A 23,665-nucleotide genomic window follows, 5' to 3' on the forward strand; every position below is an offset into this window, starting at 1 on the left:
GTCCAACAGCATTAGATCATTTACTATCTAGGACAAACTATGTTAACATCAATATCGTATTACAGCTGTAGTTTGTGATGTTCTCAAAAAGAAACATCATTGGTATTGTTGGACTTTCTAGCTTTAGTGTGAAGCAATGCACTAGCACATCAACTAACAACCTCACTGAATTCTTGTGCTCATCTAAGAAGGGACCCTGCTGAATGTCCTAATGCATCTTATTGTGAGTCTTCAGCAAATAAAACTTCATGTATGAGCTCATGATGTGCTTTGCTGCTGGAAAGTCACAGGCTCTGTGGGAAGCTTTTTATCTTCCCAGCAGTCAGTTCTCTGAGAACATCAGTGCAGCTACTGTAGTTACCTGTAGATTACTTGTATTTTCTCACATCTGTGTCCAGCAATGTAAACCATGATGATAAAGGGTCATTAGGTTTCGAGTGAGGAAGGGGATGGACCAGACAATTTGCTCTGATAAGCTCCTTGTTGTGAGCGCCGGTTTAGAATGTGAAATGTGGGGTTATGCACATCCTCAACTCAAAAACCAATGCTCTCAGAGCACCAATTAAAAATCTTACTCAGCCTATCTTAAACTACACAAACACACCTTAACTGAATTTTCTAGAGTTAATAATATTGCAATAAAATAATTCTGTCGTGGTAAGAAGGACATCAACTGTCTATTAGCCACAAAAGAATTCAGGTACAATTACTAAGATAACTGCTGTTTGGAGCACAGCAAAGCAATTTCCCACAGTGGGACTTACAGTTCAATTTACCAGTTGGGAAAATATTTTGTGCTCTGTAGTGGTCTACAGAGTTAACAGTCACCTGTAACATTTGAGCAGTGTTACACTTGGAGAAAACTTTCTTCAACTAAAACATGTGTTGCAGCTTTATCTGTCCCCATGAATAAACATTTTTTTCCTAACCCTGTTCTAAGATCTCTTCCAAGGCTTTTCAGTTAACATTAAATGCAAATTTATGAAAGACCAAATTGCTTTATTTTCCCATTCCAAGCTTCTCACAATGAGGTCTTGTAAGTTACAGGCTACTTGGAAGAGGTATGAGAATAAGCACAATGTTACCTATAAATTACATTAGTCCTCAAATAACTTGATGAGGTGGCAACAGGCTATTTTTCCTTAGGGCATATTCTTAATTCAGTGAAATAATTTTTAAAATTATGATGAGTCAGACAATGCTGTAACAAATGGAGAGACGTATCCACAGAAGAAGAAGGGTATGTTTTCGTATGCAGCAAAACTACATTACACCATGAACACAGTATACAGTGAGAATGCTCCACTGACATGGTCCCTGAGAGAGCTGGAAGGGTCCTTTAAAATATTTATAGTGAAATTTTGTGCCAAACTCTATAGACTATCATGGTATTACATTAGGTGACAAATAAATATACAGAATGAGAAAGGAGCCATTGAATATTTCTTGGTCAACACACAAGTCGTCACAAGAAATTGAGAGTTAGAAGTATGAAGAATATAACTACTACATTCCCCTCTTCTCAAAATTAAAGATTAAAATAATTACCATTCAAACACTAACTCATCAGCTTAGATAGTTTGAAAAGGTTTTTCTCTGTTGCCCTTGCAGAGATGATGATATCCTGCTATGCTGCTTTTGAGTCTCAATGTCAAGTCAGTGAAGAAAAACACAAGGCTGGTATTTTACACAAAAATTAGGTCTTATTTCCAAAGTAGAATATTAGTAACAATGTGTGCTCATAATGGATTTTCCAGCAAGATTCAAAGATAGCATTTGAGAAAAGAGATTTCTAATTTTATCAGCTACTTTTATTTTATATATACACATCTGCTGGTCCTGACTCCTGCAAGAGGACTAGCTACATACAACACTTGTATTTTTTTATTATTGCATGGCCTTTAATGAAAATGCAACATTTTGAGAACTAACATTACCAGTCTGCATCATCAGAGAAAATGAATCCTTAATAATTATTCATACACCAAGTAACTGTAAACCCAAATCATTTCAGAAGACCTGAATGTGTCAAGAACTTTGACAATTATGACTGGAGCCAGGAAACTGTAGCACTGCAGAATTTCTTATGAATTTTTCTAGTTACTTTTTATAAATGCTGTCCTAGATGACAGCTTAATGTGTACCACATGCAATATTTATTCTTCTTCAGTGTCAGACTGTCTAGCCATCCAAGGGAATACAAAGAATGTCACTTATTAGGATAAAAGCACAAGGAAGGTAATCAAGGACATATGTAACATCAGCCAATCATGCCCTATTTCAACATCCTATTCCATTCATAACAGTTCAACAATTATTTGCTTACTGATAACTTGCTTTCAGGCTGTTTGTGTTCCTCATAATGGTGGCTTGCATTTATTTTGCTCTTTAGAATTGGACACTTGCTGTGCCATGTATGTTTGTCAAAACTTTGTATCTTCTGTCAGAAATAGCTTTAGCATATCAAGTAATTCCTGTTAGTCAGAAATCACTAATAGAACAATCTCGTTACCTTCTGTGTCAATAGAGCACTAACATAACTAGAAATCAAAAACAAAAGGCTACCACACAACCACAGGCTGCTGCAAGACGGGGCTAAAACCATGTTTATGTTTAATATACTTTGCGCTATAACCATACCTTTGTGGGAAACCTAAGACAGAAATTAGACTTTAACCAGGATGGAAAAGCATGCAGACATTAAATTTGTTTTTTAAGCTTGAATAACTACATTCCTTAGTAGTCCTCCATGTCTCTTTACCCTATTTTTTTATTTTACCAAACACATATATGGAACACTTGCAGGCATCTTACCTGCTGATCCAAATCTATCTGATTGACTGAATTACAAAAAAGTATTAATTCACAAAGACAAGTAGTGGCAGGCAGATAGAGGGAGCCAAAGACAAACATTTATCCACCATAAAGTTACTTTAAAATAATAATAACACTAACAAAAATTGTTAAGAACCGATGGGAAACGGAACACGCATGTGAATGCACACACACCTCATTAATCTGAGTATCCTGGGACATAAAGATTTTATTAAATAAAAACAGGTATGGATTTAATGAGCGTCTGAAATAAAACAAGCTGGAAGAATCATCACATGTTTTAGATTGACAACATTGTGTAGGCTTTCAGTGTATTAGGTAGAAGACCTTATTTTTTTAAATAAAAGCCATTCGTTTGGATTGAAATACATTTTAACTTAGAAATGTAACATTGTGCCAGTGCATAAGAACAAGAGTGAGACTTAAATTACAGTGAATCTGATTAATGCATTTTCATTGTTTGACCCAATGAAGTACAAGATCAGCACATGCACTTACTCCTTTTCAAGTATTTATCTTCTAAACATCTCTTCAGGTTTTAGAAGCTATTGCCAAAACAAAGAAAATCCCAAACACTTTTTTATTTAACTTCTTTCCAAAGTAATTAATTTTTAATAGAATTAACAATAATTATGGTCAAGCATTGGTAATAAAGGATATTAAGATATCCATACCAAATGCCTCATTTAACAGTTCTTCCATTAAACCTATATAACCTACAAACTTTCCTCACCAATATACACATGAAGATGCACTTTATTCCCAGTTTCAAAACAAGGATGTAGTTCTGTTCATTGTAAAACCAGCAACCATCAGCATGTGAACATTAGTCACTTGTACTGGTCATCAGAAAGACTCAAGTTGTGAAAACAAAACACTCTGGCCAAACTTTAGAAGGTAGTAATCTTTCTTGGGAAAACCAAGCAGTTAAATGAAAATATATTTCCATATACTTAATACATGAAATTGAGCTGTAAATAACAATAAAATTTAAAGGAAAACTATTTATATTGTTCTTAAAAACAAATAACATGCATCAAATTTTCAAAATAATCCAAGAAAAACGTATCTGTCAATTGTGAAATAAAGAATTTGTTTTGGGTGGGTGTCTAAAGCCACAGCAGCCAATATTTCCTTCTCAAACATTATTTTTCTAGTTATAACAGATTATTTTTTTATTAACTGATCTTCCAGTTAGCCCCTATTTGTAGAAAATAGAACAACAATCCATGAAGTATTCCCCCAGAGAATGGAGATGTTGCAGACCATTCATGAAGAACAATTTCAAGATGGATATTGTTCCCAGACCCCATAAATATCTCAAAAAACAACTGCAGTGCAATAAAGAATGGTATGTGAATTAAAATGAATTTCAACTCCATGAACTTAAAGAGATTGAGAGAAATCTGTAGTAAGCAATGGCAAGAAATGTTTCAAGACATGATCCAAACAGAAAAACTGAATAAGCAGAATTTTAGAGGTACATACATGACTTCTTTGCAAATTAGATGCACCAATACTGAGTAACACTGTGCAAGGTAAGTTACTCATCAATTTGGACACTGCTTACAGATACTACTACAGTGATACTGACTGCAACGTCCAATACAAATTTCCCCATATGCAAAAGCAATACAAGTAATTCTCTTGGTATTTCAGAATAAGAGACAGTATTATTCTGCCTTAAAAAATCCTAACATGAAAGCTCATCTGCCTGTTATTACAACTGTTGATGTGTCTACCATGAGAATGCAAGACCATCTTTCCTCTCAAAAAAACATTGCTTACAAGGAGCAAGGAAGTATCAGATCCTAACACCAGGAGGTTAGGCTCACTCTGTTCCCATCACACAGACCACAGCAACTCACCTCTCTACAGTCACGCAGCCTTCCTCTCCATCAACCAAATTCTCAAGAGAACCCACACAAAAATAACCGGTGCTTTTTAAATACCATGTCAGATATATTAAAAATAATGACCCAATAGATGATAAAAGCTGGTGACACACACCCATAGCATCTATTTTTCTCTTGATTTGAAAGTGCAATTTGTTTGCTTTATGGGCTATACATGCACAACTTCTGTTTCTATACTGTCTAGTTGACAAAGGCAGGTTAACAATGCTCAATCATTCTGAAAGGCACAGGGCTCAATAAATGAATATTAAGTAATAATAAATAACTTCATATACAGTAACTTAAGAATAAAAAAACCTACTATCTAAATAATCTCTCCCCGTTATTTTTAAAGTGATTGTGCACAATTCTCTATTATCTGACTTGTAAAGCAAAAAAGTGCAAAACCCCTCATTTATTTAAAAAAATAAAATCTTACTTTCTAGGCCAAGACCTGTTCATTAATGGGACAAATTCCAAATTATTCTTTGAACTCATAAAGCAAACCATGGTATAGACAGATCAGTCCCTACCCATCTCTCCCTGCCAAAATTCTCCTGAAGTTCAAATATGCAGAATAAGGTAACTTGATTCATCATATTGGCAGATAGCATTTTAATTGCAATTAGAGAAGTGTAACTGGACCTTTGTAACTTATATCACAAAGGAATTAAAATATTTCTGTAAGTCAACAATAAACAGAAAAATGCAGCAGAACAGAGATTTAGACACTCATTTTCATTCAAGGAATATTCTTTACCCCTGGAAATGCAATTGAGTAGACTCCTTCACCCTATGTCCCTCTCTTTGAACAATATTATTTCATCCAAAAATCGCTGCAGCAAAGGTGCTTCTCATACGCACAACACCAAATAGCACAGAAAAAAAGTGTTCTACTTCTTTACTAGTAATGAATGTATGCATATCAAACTGCTTTACTGTAAAATGAGTAAGAGTGAAATCATTACTGAACTATTTATCATTGGAAGTAGGATTTGAAATTCACATCTGAGGTAATGACGTTGTAGATAAGTGACAGCACTGATAGGGTGGTTAGTACTCTAGTCTTGTCCAAAATGCTTGAGGACCTGTAGATGGGGTTGCATTGATAACGCTGAGGACTAACAAACCTGGACTGGACTGTAAATGACAGAATCTGGTCCTCAATATAAAAGCTGGGCTCTAAAGTTGCTTACCCTTTCCCTTTCTTTCATTCTGTAACAAACATAAGTGAGAAAAATGTCGTTTCTCCTTCACTTTTCCCATTTCAGTATTTAGACTTCACTGGCTTAGAGTACTATGAGAGAGGCCTATTCTTTTAAATAGAAGCTAGTCTGAATCTAAAAACATAAGCCATAAAAGCAAGATAAGACACACTGAAGTGAAAAATCTCACTTTATAGTATTAAAAAAAGATACCAAGCTACTGAAAATTCCCAAACTCTTTTAGTTGCCAGTAAAACTAATATAGGTTGTTTGACTATACATTGTCAAAAGCTATGCTCTAATACACAATAAATAAGAGTGAATCGAACCTGCATTCAGGCAAGAAATTAGCACACTGCTTAGTCCGCTAAGTCTGTAACAGTGAAGGACCACAACTACATACAACATACACTTACGTCACTCCAAGCATATTTGCAAAACTTTTGAAAAAGAAGACTGACAGAACAGTCGTCAGTGATATCATTAAGGAGATAAGTCACTGATACAATTCCAGAAAAAAATATGCAATCACTAGACAATAAAAATATTTTTTAGTAACTTGATTTTAAAGTGGAGAGAACATTTTAAAAAAATAAATTGTCTGATTTCACCAGCACCAACACTTTTAGAGAAACAGGAAAACTGAGGCATAAAGCACAAGCTTCCCAAACTATGGAAAGTAACAGAAATTGAAGCCCTTTACACATAATACTGGGAAGAAAGAAGATCAGTTATTTATCAGTCTCTGCCTTCTCCATGTCCACTACAGAATAACAAAATCTACACTCAGACATCTCTGCATCTCAGGTTTGTTTCTAGGCAGTTTAAGCATTCTTCAGTTCTAAGCTGACTGAAACTTGAAAAGAATGTTGTACCTCATGATGCATCCAGAGTCATGAACATGTCACATTGCAATGATTTGGCAATAAAGTTTATATCATTGTCTTTGACAATGGCACTACACACTGTTTTTCTGTGGAAGTCCCTCTCTTCACTCCTTATGTTCTCTATACACTGAGTGAAGTGAAGGTGTGAAATTTATTTGAAATCCAGTGCCATATTATTCTCTCCTCTAGTGCTATGTATTTTAAGTAGCCTTATAAACCTGTGTTTATAAGGGCAACAAAAATATTTATTGAGCAGTCCCAATTCCAATGAAGATCAGAAAGAAACACTTTCTGAAGTTTTCAGACAGTATTTTAAAATAAAGATGCCCTTTCTTACCCTTTACACATTTTATTAACTTAGGAAGTAGTTGTGGTTTTGCTTGTATGAAAGTCCAAGTGCTTAAATAAAATACTACATAAATTATGTGATTCTATAAACTGCCAAGGCAGTTTTCAAAAAGTATTGTTAGCAGGTAGCAATTCGTAAGACTACACTAGCCAACTATAAAACCGGTGGAGCATCTAAACTCAAAGGTGCAGTTGTTCAGTGTTAAAACTGCACCCACAGAACTGTGTATAAAGAGCTTGGAAATTATGGTGGTGACAGGCAAAAAAAAGCCATATACACTGAGAAGAGCATCTGGAGAGAAAAGAAGAAAAGGAACAGAAGATGGGAAGCAAAGCTGAATTGTTCAAAAGCAGGTTTGGTATGACACAGCTGGTAAGACAGGGATCATTCCTGCACACACAGCAATGAAGTTGAAAAGTTACTTGTAGCTGCTTTCACTCAGCACAGCCTTACTGATTGATATGAAGTGTCAATACACAGTTCTTTGGCGTTACTCTGATAATACAAGCAGCCTGATGCACACGGATGCCCTCAGGGAATACAAGAGGCTTGCTGGGGTTTGGCTGTGCTGGGCTGGCATTTGGTTTTATGGTATGCTGGGCTGGCACGTATCACTCACAACAGCAGAAACTGTTCTTTAGGACTCTGGTCATCCTGTTCTCCACAGTCTGCAGTCTCTGATGAGTTTTAAGAATAGCTTGAAGCTACCTTGTTCTGCCCAAGACAGGCCTTTCCAAAAAACCAGGAGCTTCCTCTCCACCATCACACCCCTTTTTACCAGTTTCAAGACTCAATACATCCTATGTAAATTACAGAGGCTTTATTTTTTGACTTCGCAACTTAAGCCTTAGCTAGTTATAACTGCCATCTTGTAACCAGGTGGACTGAAATTTTCAAAACCAGCTTCACCATACAGCATTGCCCTTTTTAAAAACATCCCAGAAATCTTGTATTTTACTGTCCTAATGCATAGGAGCCAAGACTTCATGTTTGGCACAGAGCAAACTCAGTGTCAGAGATACAACATTGCACTTGTGCAAACATCCATTCAAATCAGAAATTCATGTCCTTGGTAGCACAACTGCTAGAATGTAACACTGAAGTGTTTCAGCAATTTAATCTCTTCCTACAATCCACAGCACTTTCATGCAAGCAGAGCAGTGGAGTGAAGCTAGACTTCTCCTGGAAGGTGTTTTTGTATCTGGGATGAGGTTAGACAACAGAGCTGAGAGCAGGGAGCCATTTTCCCCATGCTTAGAGACATGTCCCCAACACCTGCTGTTACCCAAACAATGTGCATTCACATTCAAAGGGATGGGGGACTCCAAAGGGGGAGGCAAAGGAAAGCAAAGCAAAGCAGGAAGTTTGGTGAAAGAAATCATCCAGACCAAAGGACTGGACCTAAGCCAGCAAGAAAGGGAAGAAACCAGAGAAAGGGGAGAGACAATCTGGCAAAGACACACAGAGAACAATTCCACTAGGAAAACGGTGGACGAAAAAATTGGGATACACAGAACTGGAAAGTCACTGAAATAGGTGAGAGAAGACTGCAAGAAATCAACTTGCAACATCAGACAAAGGTGCTGGAAAGCAAAGGCGCTCCAATTATGTTGATGGAGGATAAATTAATTTGTATTAATTAATTAATTTGTATAAGATGTAATAAAGAATAACTGTTTATTAAGCAAACAGCATGAACTATCCCCTCTTAAAGTACGTAAGGGTAAATGCTCTATGGAAAACATAAGTCATCCTCCAGTTAAAACAACCTGAGCTGCAGGACACTCACTCAATGAGGCAGTAAAGTTCAACAGGAAGCCTAAATTCTGAATGTTAACTTTTAGTATCTGAATTCACAACTTGTGTGTGCAAAACTTCATTTACACACAGATAATAATCTTTTAATACTTTTTAAGAACATTTCAGTTCTAAGGCTGTGTCAAGAAGTGCAACATATGTAAGAAATTTTAAGTTTTCCACATCTGTCAGCATAGAAGACAGCCTCAAAATCCTTAACCAGCTATGTCAAGAAAGCATCTCAATACCATTATAATTTGTAATTATGATTTAAAGAATTCTACATCAAATAAATTCTCAGAAATATTTATAAGAATGAACTTCATCTGCATAAACATCCATGACTCTAGTATATTTAAATATACATTTACTGCAATTCTGAAAATAAACTAATTCAGAAGATGATGGTAGTGAAAACTGCATTCTGCCCTCACTCGGGGACCTTGCTACATTACAAATACACTGGTATTCACAAGTAACAGTTGGCTCCAAAAGTTGTAGCTGATTTAAGACTATACCCCACATACAAAAAATGATCCAATTCTGCTTCTGTCTGCAATGCAGACAGCATTAACAGCAGCAGTTCCTCCTTCCAGAAGAGGAACAACTTTTAAGTGTTTGATCCAAATGGGCATATTTTTGTTTTTAGCAAAATTGGCAAAGTTCATCTATTTCAGAAAGCATTTGAAAAGGGCTGACACCTGGACACAGAAAGGAGATCGTGCTTCTGTGGGACTAAGATGGATATGTTTCACACTTTCATTGAGTCACCATATTTCTAGTTGCAAAAGAGATGGAGCTGACCTTCAGCTGTTCTTTCCCATAATTATTTCCTGTGAATTAATTTACTAATATTCTTAAATACATATATATCCCGATGCTGTTTGTTAAATCATGTTTTGCTTCAAAGTATGTCATGGTAATATTGCCATTTCCATTAATTTCTGTTTCTTTACATTTTTAAATTGTTTTTTGAAAGGTCTCAAACCAAACTGCAGGTAAAATGCTAAGAAAGACTAACTCTTTTTTTTTTTTTAAATAGAGATCAAGCATGAATTGCTAACAAATCTAAGAGGAGTCTGTGCAAAAACAGTATCTCCAGTGTCACTAAAATCAGGCATTATTTAAGGGGTGGGAGGCTTGGGAGCAGAGCTTTTTTATTGAGTTTCTTTAAAGTCTTCTTTTTTGTTTGTTTGTTTGTTTGTTTTTTAACAGGCATATTGAAGCCATGAAAACATTCTGGATGGCATTTCTTCTCCTGTCACCATCCTCTTGCTCTACCTCCACATGACATTGTCTTGCTGTTTTGCTAAGATGGTGAACATACAACTATTAGATCTATTCTACCACTGGGGACAAACCCACAGAGATACAACCAAGAACACCAAGTTTCCATTTGCCAATAGATATTAACTTTCTTTCCTAACTAGTTTAAAAGTGAAAGACTGAGTGAAGCATATTAATTAATACTCAATCCTATAGTCTTCCTTTACCCTTGATATTTCTTGATGTCAGATTTCTGCTCCCCCTTCCCTTCTTTTTTTTTATATTTGGAACATCTAAAGCAATATGGAAAAGATGAATAGAAAAGGATTATTCACTCTCTTACTACAAGATCTAAGGAGCATCAAATGAAATTATGATGTGACAGACTCAAAACAAGCATAAGGAAATACTTTTCCATATAGCACATAGTTAAACTGTGGAAGTCCCTCCTGCAGGATATTGGGATGCCAAAAGCATACTCAGGTTCAAAAGGTTAATGGCTTAATTCATAGAATAAAAATCACTAAAAAATTATTAACCACAAGCATATCGTATCTGGTTTGATCAATTCTACAACAACAGATTGCAAGAATCTGGATGCATATGCTCTGTTTGCTTCATCCATTTCTACACTCTGGTCATCTGCTGGTGGCCTGTCAGAAACATGATACCAGAAAAACATAAAACCTTACATCTGACCTAATTATGCCTCCTGCAGCTTAAGAACACTAAAAATGCTATAAGAATTAATGGGGAAAAAGTTCTTTATCATGACATATATGCTACCTTTCTATATATAAAGGAGGAAGACACCTCAAGAGAAGCACCCTATTCCATCAACGCATAACTTATTTTTCTTAAAATAATGCCTACTGTAACATTTTGTGAAAAAGCCCCTTGGAAATAATGTTAACAGACATTTGGATACTCAACACATCTGAATTAAAGAAAACCATGTTCAAAAATCTGTATTAAGTCTCAGATGACTTAGTTACAATCCTATAGATACGAGAAAATCTTAAGCAGCATAATCAGTGCTTTTAATTATAGTCTATGTATAGGATGAAAAAATTGACTCGTTTAGACTTGATAAATTGAGTCAAAAATCAGCCTACACAGCTTTGACACATTGTATTCCTGGTGCTCGCTATGAAGAATCAGTCCAAAATACTGAGTCAAACTGTGTGCTAAGCATGGTCCACTCATTAATGGTCTACACAGTCATTAGCTCAATGTATTTAATAATTAGAATCCATATTATAACCTAGTAAAAGCACCCTCTTTAGCAAGACTAAAATGTAAACCTTTAAGTAGGTATGGGGCTGGTAAGTCTCAAGTCCTGGATTTGTGAGATGTCCTCAGAAAACAGTTTTAACCAAAAATTAACAGGCTTATTTAGAATAGTTTCACAGTAAACTTGAATGCATGTATATCATGTTAAGGTACTAGATCTATGTAAAAACCATTAGGAATTATTAAAATAAGGGCCTAAGAATTCATTTAGAGTACAGCAATATGTATTAAGTGGATTCCCCCATTCAGCATCATGATTACTGTCATCTGATCATAACACAAATGCGACTAACACAGGTGCCATGTCAGCTTCTCTTCAGGGGCTAGGTCTTAATCATAAATCAACTGAATGACTAATTCAACATTGTTAAAGCCCACAAGTAACTGCTTGGAGACATTCCAGCTTTTACATCTTTCAAAAGGTCACTACACCTACTCAAACACATAACAGTGGTATCTTTCACAGTATTTTCTTCTTTTCTTGGATTGAAAAATAACGTTAGCACTTAGATGTGTGTTTTGAAGTTAAAATATTCATTAACTCTAAAGGAGTGATCCAGTAAAACTAAGACAATCTCAGTTTTCCTCTCTACCCGCAATCAAAAAGCATCTTCTCTCCTTTGCTGTTCTAAACACTTCTATAGTTGTAAAAGTCTTTTGAAAACATTTCACTGTTGAGCGTTTCCTGCATTAACCTTACTTTTGTTACAGTAAGATTATGAATCAAGCTCAGAAATAAACTTTTTCAAGTTGAGTGACTAGCCTAAACGTGGCTTGCATTTCAAATATGACCCTCTACCCCCCAAAATAATAACAAAAATCACAAATTATGTGCCATCTAACAGTAAAACATATTCTAATCATTTACATCTGCTTGCATCACACAACTGACGAAAGCCTACCGTTAGGATCCTTCATAGAAAACATTTATTCTAGTCTTAAATATAGAAACTATGTTGTATAAACAGAGGATTTAAAGCTGTGGCAGAGTGGCTGAATGAAAGAAAACGGCAATCTTTCTGGTTCTAGTAGATGCCTTTCCCTATCACACAATGTTTCCCACTCATAAATACATGACAAATACTTCCTCAATCATTTTTTACGAGCAGGGATGCACAGGGGGTAGTCAATGGCTAGCTTGAGGGAAAATAGGAACAGCAGGAGGCAGAAACTGTACTGAAAATGGCTATGTGGTAAATTCTCTTCTGGAACATCACTCAGCTACCCAGGCTTTGATCTTTCAGCTACAATTACACTTACATCCATGAGATCTGGGTATACTTTTTAAAAACTAAATCATTAATTCTAACAGAAACAGTTAAACTATTTCATCATATGACTCTCCTCAGCTCTAACATCTGATTTTTTACAAATTAAAAATTGCAATTTATACAAAGATTTGCTTTCAATTGGGTTAACTATGTCCTCATCACAACTCGTCTCACAAAAAACATGGGGTGACTGGCGACAGCTAAATCACAGACTGGCGTCTCCTAAGTAGCCTGTCTACCATTAGGGTCTGGGAAATGGTATTTACTGTACAATTAGAGCCAGTGAGCTCTACCTGTAATCATCCAAATACAGGTGTGAGGATCTTTTTTGGACAGGGAAACCAACTCATCCATTTTCACATAAACTTCCCCATCTGTACTGTTATAGTAAACCTTCAGAAATCTCAACATTTGTGCTTAGAAAAAAATATCACCTGACAGTAAGAGAGCAAATACTGCTATCCTGATTGTAAAGACTTCCTTGGGTAGAACCACTTTTAAGATTTAAATTGTCATGCACATAAAACATTCAAAGGAGGAACAAATTAATTTTAAATTATATTAAAAGCTTACATTATTAAATTGGTTATCAAGTTTATTCACAAGTCTGCTTTGGGCTCAGAGGGTTTGCTATTAAATAGGTTAAATTTCGTTGTTTAATACTAACACAAAATGTCTTGGAGTATCAAAAGGACAGTTTTAGTTGCAGTAATTTCACAGAATTTATTCTAATGATTTATTGGAGTAAACCATCTGACATTAATTATTGTTTTGGCTTCCAGTCTATGAATGTTTATTTTTCAGTTTAAAGCCTTCTCACTCTTTGATATCATATGGAAATGAGAATTTTTAATGGAAAATTGAAACCATGTGCATCTAAGTACTTAATGAAGTACAGGGAGAAGCAGAGGGTGTACTTAGGAGAATTCAGATATTCCGCTTTAGATACTTCTGATTTGTTTGGATGAGTTACACACACATATCTGTTCACAAACACATGTTTATACATCTTCAAAGTAGCTCACAAGTACAGTGTTTAAATATCTGAATATTAAGAAAAGGTTTGTTGTTTGGCTGTGTTTTTTTAAAACTAAATATACTGCTACAGATTTTCCTTCATTGTATACTACTTAATCTGTTCCCTCCTCCACAAACTCCCATGTAGAGTTGCCAATGGTGTAGTACTCAGCAGCGGATTCCCACCACGTGTCTACCCTGTTAGGACTGGATCTTCATCCAGTTCATTGAATGTCTGGTAGATTGATTTTGTAACTACCACGTACTTGAGTCATAATATTGGTGTCAGGAATCCTTGACTAAAACCTCCACTCTTCATGGTATTAAAGCCCATCAAAACAGGCCTGCGAAAACTGTAAGCAAGCAGTGCCAAGGAAGCCAGGCACTCAACTGCAAACAGAAGAGTACTGTTAAAATGTGCAAATTTGGCCACAGTTTGAAAGATTTCTGTGTAGCTCCCATAGCTTTAGTCCTCTGGCATTCAGTTCATTCCTTTGGAATGAAAAGGATGTTGTTCAGACCAGTGTTACATAACATCGCAACACTATACATTTATTTAAAAAGTACTTCTTAATCAAGTCTGTTTTCCTCAGTGTAAGGAAGGAGAGTATATTCTTTTCTATTCTGCACTTTCATTGGGGGCTTCACCATATGCCATATGCATTGTACTCAAGCATGTCAATGGGAGTGTAACATGTAACAAAAGTGCAACACTAGTCTTCACCCCTTATTTTACTTAAAATCTTAGGTGATCTTAATGTACAAGGAACTAGTAACCGTTGAAAAATGTGAAACAGAAATATAAATTTAGATATTTAACCTGGACATACTCACCACTTGTTTTTCTTTCTAATGTAGTCTTTTTCAGAGAGGTTAACCAAGTAGATCATGGGTTTTGAAGTAAAAAACAAATGTTTGTTCAAAACATCAATCTAGAAATGAAAATATAGGAGGAGAATTTTAAAAAGCAGTTATACCACCTTGAGTTCATTTTATGGCCATTTTCCTCATGGCTTGTTTGAGAAGGCAATATAATTGAAGTGTACTAAACAGATTACTGTTAAACACAGAATCAACTTATAAATTTAACATTCAATACACTATATGAAATCTAAAAAAAAAAAAACCTGTGGAAAGAAAAGACAGTAATAGGTAGCAAAACTAAAGTCAAATCATGGGATGATATTTACAGCCTACCTCTTTGTCATTCCAATCATGATAGAAGCGGACAGCTTTCTTTTCATCTATTACCCAGGTCTTGATTTTGCACATTACGTCCTACACAAGATCATGAAAAACAAAGTCAAAAACTCAGCTGGATATCGGACCATTCTCTTCCATAAACAAGGCATGTATACATTAAGATTCAAAACGTACACACAAATTAAAATTAGATACCTTTTAAAACCAAATTTTTACTCTCCCAGAAAAGCAGAAATTGTTGCTTTAGAAGTCACTAAAGAGCAGTATCAATTATTAAAGCAATACAAATCCCATAATTAGGAAGTTAAATACACGATACTCAAGTATCATCTCTTGCCACCACCTAAATCAGCAGACCTCACAAAACATATGTAAAAATCAGTACATTTTAGATGGCTTTTCAAACTCAGTAAGACATGACATTTCAGCATCCAGCGGTAGAGACCACGTACAATATAAATGTTCCATTAAGAAAACAGAATGGGTGGGAAAAACACAGCAAATAACTTTTTTTTTTTTTTTAATTGTGAGGAAAAGAAATTGAGCCTGTTATTGATAATCCACCCTTCAAGAAATTAATTCAAATGGCCAAAGCCCTTTTTATTCCGCATTAATTTTTCGCCAACACCTTCTCCCTCCCCCCCAAAATGAAACCTGCCAAAGCCTCCATTACACAATGGCAAGAGCCTTGCACTGGTGACCTCCAACCAGCTGCATTCACTTTCAGAACATCTCTCTCGGCAGGAAATCTAAAGGCCTTTTAGTTAGCAAGCTAGTGTGCATTCAGAAGGAGTAACTGCAGGAAGAGCCCAATGTGCTTTGTTTCTCTGGCCTTTCTTCACAGAAAGATTAATCATCTGTGAAATGGAAACGGCAAACAGCAAGTGACACAAACTGAACCCTTCAAGCCTTTCCTCATCAGTTTTGTGGTTGTGAATCTGAAAGCTGCGTGTGGCATGGTTCTCCTTACAGGCAGGTGTTAATAAAAGGCTCTTGGGTCTGAAAGGTCAAACTCTGCTCTTCTAGGAGTAGTACATTTTAGAGTCGCCTATTTTTTGTTGTAGATAATTTATGATCATGCTTTAAATAATGCATTTGTTAGGTTATAATTGACACAACTGAGAATTTAGATCTTTGAAATACAAGGAAACATTCCCTAAACCACTGAGCACGCAACGTTTTTTTGCACTTAATGCTATGTGGTTGAAGTACATTTACAAACAACCACAAATAACATCAGTATTTACTACAGTCTTTTCTAGTCTTGCAGTTGCTTTAGTGAAAAACAAAGAAAAAGCTCTTCTAAATCTTCAGATCCTGATTTGAAACCCTCCAGGAACAGGACTCCCCACAGATTTTAACAAGGAAGGGGTAAGCTAAAACTTTTAATGAAATCTAACATGTTCTGCCTAAGAATAATCACTTACTCTCCTATAACTGAATTTCACTCATAAATGTTTAAAAGTGGCTAATATAACACCATTTCCTACAAGGAGAAGATCAAAGTGCTATATTACAAATGCATTATGATTAAAAAAGCACTGTGCAGCTTTGCTATTAACTGTTCTTTAAACCCTAAAAGGCTTCCCATAGATCTCACTTGGCACTGCATATACAACCTTTGACAAGTAATGTAGACCATTTTTATTCATTGCCTAAAATTGTAGGCAATTATGTGCGTCACACTGGCCACCTGCAAATTCTGAATGCCTGCTCCAGTTGTCAGAGCAAAAAACTAATGTCGGAGGGATTAATCTAGGGGGAGAGAGTCCTCTTTAATGGCTCCAGCAGGTGAAATGGCCCAGCTGGTTACTATGATGAGTGGCCAGAACAGCTTATGTAGAGACATGCAACAAGATTACACATAAAGAAGAAAACAGTAGTACCATCTTATCTTTAACCCTATGTGTTTTTTGATTTTTTAATTAATTGGTATAATAAGGGAAGCAATTCTACTGATAGGTACTTTTCATTTAAGATCTTTATCCTAAGCTTTTTTTTAAATAGATATATAAAAATCAACACAATCTCCAAGACTGCTGCTCAGCAGTGAAGGAATTCCGATTACCCACTATTTTGGGTTTTAAACTAATTCTGTAAGCATCTAGTACATTGCTTTCAGCATTACAGTTCCCCCCCTCCCCTCAACAGGAACGCATTATTGCATTTAAATTGGATTTGATAAAAAAATAGTCAGAAAAAAATTATAGCACAAGTTCCCAAAGCCTTAAGCAGCAATGAAATGGTTCAATCTGTAAGGGCAGAACAGAATGTGGAAACTGCAGAAAATCTGAAGCATCAACCCAGCAAACAAAGTTTGCTCTTTCTAAAGCCTATCTAAGCATATAGTTGACAATCAAAGCTTCTCTTCCACATTCACCTGCTACCTACAGAGACACATCTAAACCCATTCTGACACAGACTTAAGTTTTCAGAGTTCTCATTTAGGTACCTGTCTTGATATTGTTTGCAACTGTTGTTCTAAAAGACTAATGACATGGCTAACTTCCGCAGGGAAGGCTGACCGACAATGGAATATGCCGGGGAGAATCAACAGCTGTAGACTTACCATTTTATTTTGGTTTTACAGAGAAGGTGGCAAAGCATTGGAAAACTTTCTTTAGATAAAAGGAAGGAAACCTATAAGCAAATATAGCAGTTAAGTCTGAAGCTGGCAAGGCAAAAAGACACAAAGAAAAAATGTGGTAATTATTCAGCCAAAGTCAAATTTTCTCTGCTGATCTCTTTGGACAGTCACACCAGAAATCTAAGGTAGACAGTTCAGAAACTAAAAAAAAAAAAGGACAGATTAACTCAGATTCCTCTGCATCAACAATGGTGTACCCTTTAAATAAGATTTAATATAATCCCTTAAGAAGAAAACGTTAAATACCAAGGACGATATGAGGAAATGCAACTACTTCCACATACTTCTTCTGCACTTAGCTGCCCCGATACCAAACACACAAGCAGCACATTTTCACATTATATCTCATGAAGCACCATTTTTAGTTTTATTAATTGCTTATGCTTAGGCCTGGTGAAAGAGTATGAACTAACCTTTCTATCTTCACTGTCATTTTAACAGTCATTTAAACACATGTAACAATTACTCCAGTTAACTCCAAGATGCTTAATAACAGCATACAGAGCAATGATCTGCTTTGTTTCATTAAATCTGGCCTCCCCAGTTGCACCCTTCGAGGTCAACCTGTCACCAGCAAAATGATCCACTTCTCCTTGTTTGATCACATTTTGATTCTTGTTCTGTTTTTCAGCTAGCGACATTATAGCAAGTACCACTTTAAAAGCTGCCAAAAAACCCTAACAAAATCCAATTTACTTACCGTTGTCAAGGCATAGAATAAAAACTACCACTGTTTTAAACGTCAGTTAATTTCTGACTATGTCCTTGGCACTAAATTTAGCACATGTGAATACACAGTGTATTTAGCCACAGGTGATGCCTTAATTTTGATTTATGTCCTGCTCACATTACCACAAAGTAGCAAGCAGTCAATCCATAAATGCTAAGCAGGACTTTAACAGTATAAACTACTATAAAGAAATACATTTATACTGCATTTAGGAGATGTATCAAGACATGCTCCCAAAACACTACTGTGTAGAAAAATGTGCATACATTAAAAAACTCTCTGGATGGATGACAGTAATAATGTGTGCCAATGCCAAATTCTTATTACAGCACGAGGAACTAAACTGAAGCTTGGAAAACTCACTTGCCTCCTTGGCATCAGAGAATTGTGAGGTTTTTGTTGTAAATTAGCAGGGCATGTAATTAACTTCCGCAAATTTAATAAAGAAGTAAGTAGTTGTGAGGATTATCACTTCACACTTCAAAGTGCAAGTGAATCCTGCAGGCAGTGCAAAAGTCTCCATTACTACAGAGCATAGCTGTAAGCACAGAAAGCTTTTTCCCCCCACTGAAGGAGATGTTTCTGGGATGCACAGGGGTGTTACTCAGCACTTTATCTATTCCCTTCAAAACTTCCAAAGTGTAGTAACTGACCAGATCCCCGTAAATGATGTCAGTTATTAATTGAAATAAGTAAAATTGAGAGGTGAAGGAGGCAAATCACATTTGGGGAGGGGGGGGGGGAAATATCACATGGAAGGGACACATAGAATAAAAACAGAGCCTAGATAACAGTGAAACAGTAAGAATTCAACAAAACCAGATTCCAGTTAGGGAAAAACATGCCCAAGTAGTCAATAGCCTGGCCTTGAGACAGGCCTGCAAGACACCTGCTATACAGGTGAAAAGCATGCAAAGGAACACTCCCCGCATTTATCTTGGTTACAGTCTTGAGCACTGGGTGGAAAAACAAAGAGTAATTGAAATCACCATATTAATATATTAATGAGCTATCAACATACTAAAATTCACACCCAGAGGCTAGAAGGACCCCTACTACCAACAACCCCCTTACTCTTCGAGCAGGCGTAGTGACATTCCCGAGCATTGCTACTTCAAACAGAAGCGAGGAATTAGCTGACTAATCGAGTGTGCCAGTCATAGAATAATGTTAGAGATAAACTTCTTTCTCATGTTTTTGGGTCTAAAAGTGGCAGTTGCCTTTCGGGAAACCCAGCTTGCTTTGTGGAATCCCACCCTGCTCCCTTTTCTCTGCAGAACTGGCTCTTAAAGCAAGTATCTCGACTCCACGTGTGGATTGGCTTCTTGCACACTAGGTGATGAACCCCGCTTTTGGGACAACATAAACACCTCAAAAGCAGGTAAATACATTTTTAGTAAGATGTTTCATTTGTCCAAAATTATATAGTTTTAACTGCTCTGCTCCTCAGAAAAGCTATAATGAGTATCTAAAATGTTACCCTATGGCTCTTTGTTAGTTCATTTCATACAACGGTCCAACTGCATAGCCTATCCACAATGAAGGTAGTAGTGTATAATTAATATGTTCAGACTTCCCTAAGGAATCTGGTCTAGTGACGTAAGGTATTTAATTCAAGAAATACTGCATACATTAAACAGAGTCAATATAACCTAACCGTTAGGTCTCAGAATATAACTGCAAATCGAAAATCTAACGAGTGTGGTTTTGGTGGCACTCCAAACAAATTATTTGCATTTTGCTAGCTACCAGCTTTCATCAACAGCCTAAAAAAGACCACAATAGTGACACAGATTCTGAGAATAGTAAATTACTAACAACACAGATCATGTGTGTAGTGACCAGAACTGCTAGACAGATTTAGTGAAAGCAAACAATGTTTTCGAATACAATAAATTCAAGTTAATATATTTTCTGGATGGGGAACAAGGGAAGGTGGATACAGTATTTCCCAGGTAGAGGACGTGCCCCTTTTAAGAGTGACTGAGAAGACCTGAGGCTTGCAAGCAAACCAAGTGTACTGTAAATAAAGTCTAATCCAGTATTTGAGTATATAAAGTCCAAAGTGAATAATTCTATACTCATCTCTATTGAAATAGTGAAAAACTGGAGAAAAAGAAGTTTTGGAAAAGTGCTTATATACAAAGACTCACTGTGCTTAAATCTAATGCTTTTATTCTTACTGCATTTCATAGATATAAATAATTAATTTAACAGTCCCATACTACAGGGTTTTTACACTAGCATACAGAAATCAAATGGCTGAAACTTGAAGCTTGACAAATACAGACTAAGGCTGTTTCTTATTTCTAAACAGTGAAGGTAAGTAATCCCTGGCACAGTTTATGCAAGTTGCAGTAATTTCTCTCTAGCTAGAAAATAGTTAAGTAGAGGTTGATTTTTTTCCACTAAGACATTCTATTTTAAGCACAATTGTGAGAATTAAACTGGGACATGCAAGAGATCAAACCAGATAATAATTAGTATTCCAACTGGCCTTCAAAATAGCTATGATGGTTTTTCAGATACAGGTAGGTATCAGAGTACTATGCAATTTGTGGTAAAGAGTACTCATAACTAGTTAAACTGTGCTGCTCTGAAAGCAATTATTTGTGTGCACACAAGGCTTGGGGTGTGCCATGCCCACAGTCTTGCCATTTGTGGCTTTCCCTGGGAATCTTTTCAGCTCCCTTTGGCATAGCCTCAGCTGTCTGTTTTTCCTGGAGGTTTTCTGGCCCTTTAACAGGGTGAAGCTGAAGTGACAAAGTCCTAATTTATTATAAACATAAGGTTTAGAAACAGTCGTATTTTTAAAGGACAATTAAGACAAAATTTGCAGTTTATAAAAAAAAGAGGCAAAATCCATGTTTTTCAATTGTGTTAAGTACTTAAATAAGCTCTTAAGAAGGAGAACAAGACAGGTACTGCATAAACTGGAGTGACAATGAGCTCCTCTGTGGTACAAAACAATGTCTAATCTCTTACAATTCCCTCGTTCACTGACTTTAATAAAAATACAATGGGAGAAGTAATAGATTTAGGACAAGTGTATTATCCTTCTATTCAATACCTTCTAACAGAGCCAGTACAAGTTGTACATGATATAAGATTTACTCAAAGCTAAACGCCAATAAACTTTTATGAACCAGAGCAAGTGCTTTAACCCCAAACATCCTACAAGCTTTCGAAGCAATGTAATTGAAGCCAGTAATCCCCAAATTCTCCTGTGTGGGTCATCCTTGTGGGTTCTAAAGTGTGATACATAACTGTATAGCCACTTGCACCTTCTCAAAGAAAAATGTAGGCAGAAATACAGAAAGCAGTCTATCCACGAGTGATTATTTCAAGCAATAAAAAATTTATAACAGGGAAATTGAACTGAAAAGTAAAATAAAATATCTTCCATAGGAATTCAATTGAACTTTTCTTACTACACTAGTCTACACACACTGATTTCCTAATAAATCCATGTGTGAATGCATTGTTCTAGATGTGAATTAAGCCAACGGAAAAAGAATACAACTACTCATACCAGAGTTTTTTGGTGTGTATATATACTATTTAAAAATGACACCATGGCTTGGACCCAGACAGGCATTATTTATGAAAGTAATGACTTTAAGCCACTGTTCAAATCAACACAGGAAAGACCAACCTTGACAGAAAGTATTTAAGCATTGGCTTCTTTTTGTCTATCAATAAAACCAAAAGAAACCTAAACATGTATTTACACATTATGTACTTTTAAGTCAGTCTTTACTACCAATTAATTCACAAACATCTGCCATGAATATTTTCCTGTTACATTCAAAACGTTATTCCAGAATGAACTTTAATTTCCTCTAAATACCACATTAAGCACAGTAAATCGTCCACTAAAGATTTTAGGCATAATTATATGCATTAAGAATATAAATATTTTCTCAATTCCCTATGATTTAACATTTAAGTTACAAATTGTAACAGCCATCAGCAGAAAGTATGTCAACAGTGTAAGTATATGCTGCTCCTTCCATCTGTCTCCAGTAGAATAAACCAGCCTCTCAAACTCTCCTCACAAAAGGAGATCAAAGCAAAAAAAAACAACAACAAAACAAACCCAAAAAAACAAAACCCAAACCCAAATCATCACTGTATTTATCAAGTCAGAATGTAAGAAGGGTGAAAATTCCCAACTGACATCATCAGTTACAAGAAATAAGAGTTCATCCATTCGTGAGAACTGGCAAGTGCTTGCAGCACAAGGTCAGCAAATTCTGCACCATCCCATTCATTGGAATATTGTGGGAAGGAAAGATTTTCACTGTGCTTATATATTGCTAGTGAGAAGAAACTGAATGTACCAGCTATCTGCTGTTTGTGAAGCCTCTCCCACACTGTATCAGTAATTTTAAATTAACAGGAAAACATCTTTCAAACAGTTACTATCTTATTAGGAGAGGACTGAGACATCAAATGGAAGGAAGGAGAAGGGAAGAAGGATTTAAAGCTACTTCAAACATTATGAAGAAGATGTTGCTTTACTCCTAATAGCATGTTACCACCAATAGATATTTATACTCTATACCTGTGGTAATTGTATCAATTTTTAGTTCACCACTCATCACAGTAACAAAACAAAGCTGGATGCCTTTCTCCAAGTTAAATATGCACTAGATGGCTCTTCTACCCTAATATTAAAAAGGACTCTCTGTTCTTCTCATGATTGCAATTACTTTTGCTCTTACAAAATGCACTTGATTTGAAAAACTAATATTTTTTTAAAAATTGACAGACTTTAACAATGGAATCTACATATCTCATAGGACTTACAAGAGCACCCCTTTCAACTGAAAACTGGAAGTTCAAATGCAGTGAACATTGATCCTGACCTACTGTAAAAGCTGCCTTTCAACTGCAAGTTGGAAGCTCAGACACTGCAGGCATTGATACTGATCTAAAGATTTTGTCTTCATATCACTAACATCAATAATGTGCATGAACTCAACTGTAAATAATATTCTCATGGTCAGACACATAAATCACAATACCATTACCTCTGTGAATTATTCTGTGCTGGAATTCAAGAGACAGTGCACTAAAAAAGGACTGAAGGAATAACTATCTATTGCAGAGGGTCAATCTCTAAGGACTAGAATTGAATCAAGCAGGAAGAATCCTGCAATAATGTTCACTTAACTATATTATACTGTATTAATTTGAAGACTTCTGTCTCCAGGATTGAAAAACCCATAAATATATATATAGTTTTTAAAACAAGTTTTAAAATT

The 23,665-nt window shown here is 35.9% G+C and overlaps 1 protein-coding gene across 2 annotated transcripts in view; it reads right to left on the reverse strand.

Moving 5' to 3' along the window:
• Positions 1-23,665, reverse strand: part of OLA1 (Obg like ATPase 1) — a 95,594-nt gene that overhangs the window by 25,172 nt on the left and 46,757 nt on the right. For both annotated transcript variants that reach the window (XM_051623401.1, XM_051623402.1), the window contains 2 exons: positions 15,013-15,093; positions 14,650-14,747 (listed from right to left, as the gene is read on the reverse strand). In XM_051623401.1, coding sequence (XP_051479361.1) covers positions 14,650-14,747; positions 15,013-15,093 — 179 coding nt within the window. The remainder of the gene's footprint in view (positions 1-14,649; positions 14,748-15,012; positions 15,094-23,665) is intronic.

Source organism: Apus apus, chromosome 6 (genome assembly GCF_020740795.1).
Source record: "Apus apus isolate bApuApu2 chromosome 6, bApuApu2.pri.cur, whole genome shotgun sequence".
In the NCBI taxonomy this organism is placed as follows: domain Eukaryota; kingdom Metazoa; phylum Chordata; class Aves; order Apodiformes; family Apodidae; genus Apus; species Apus apus.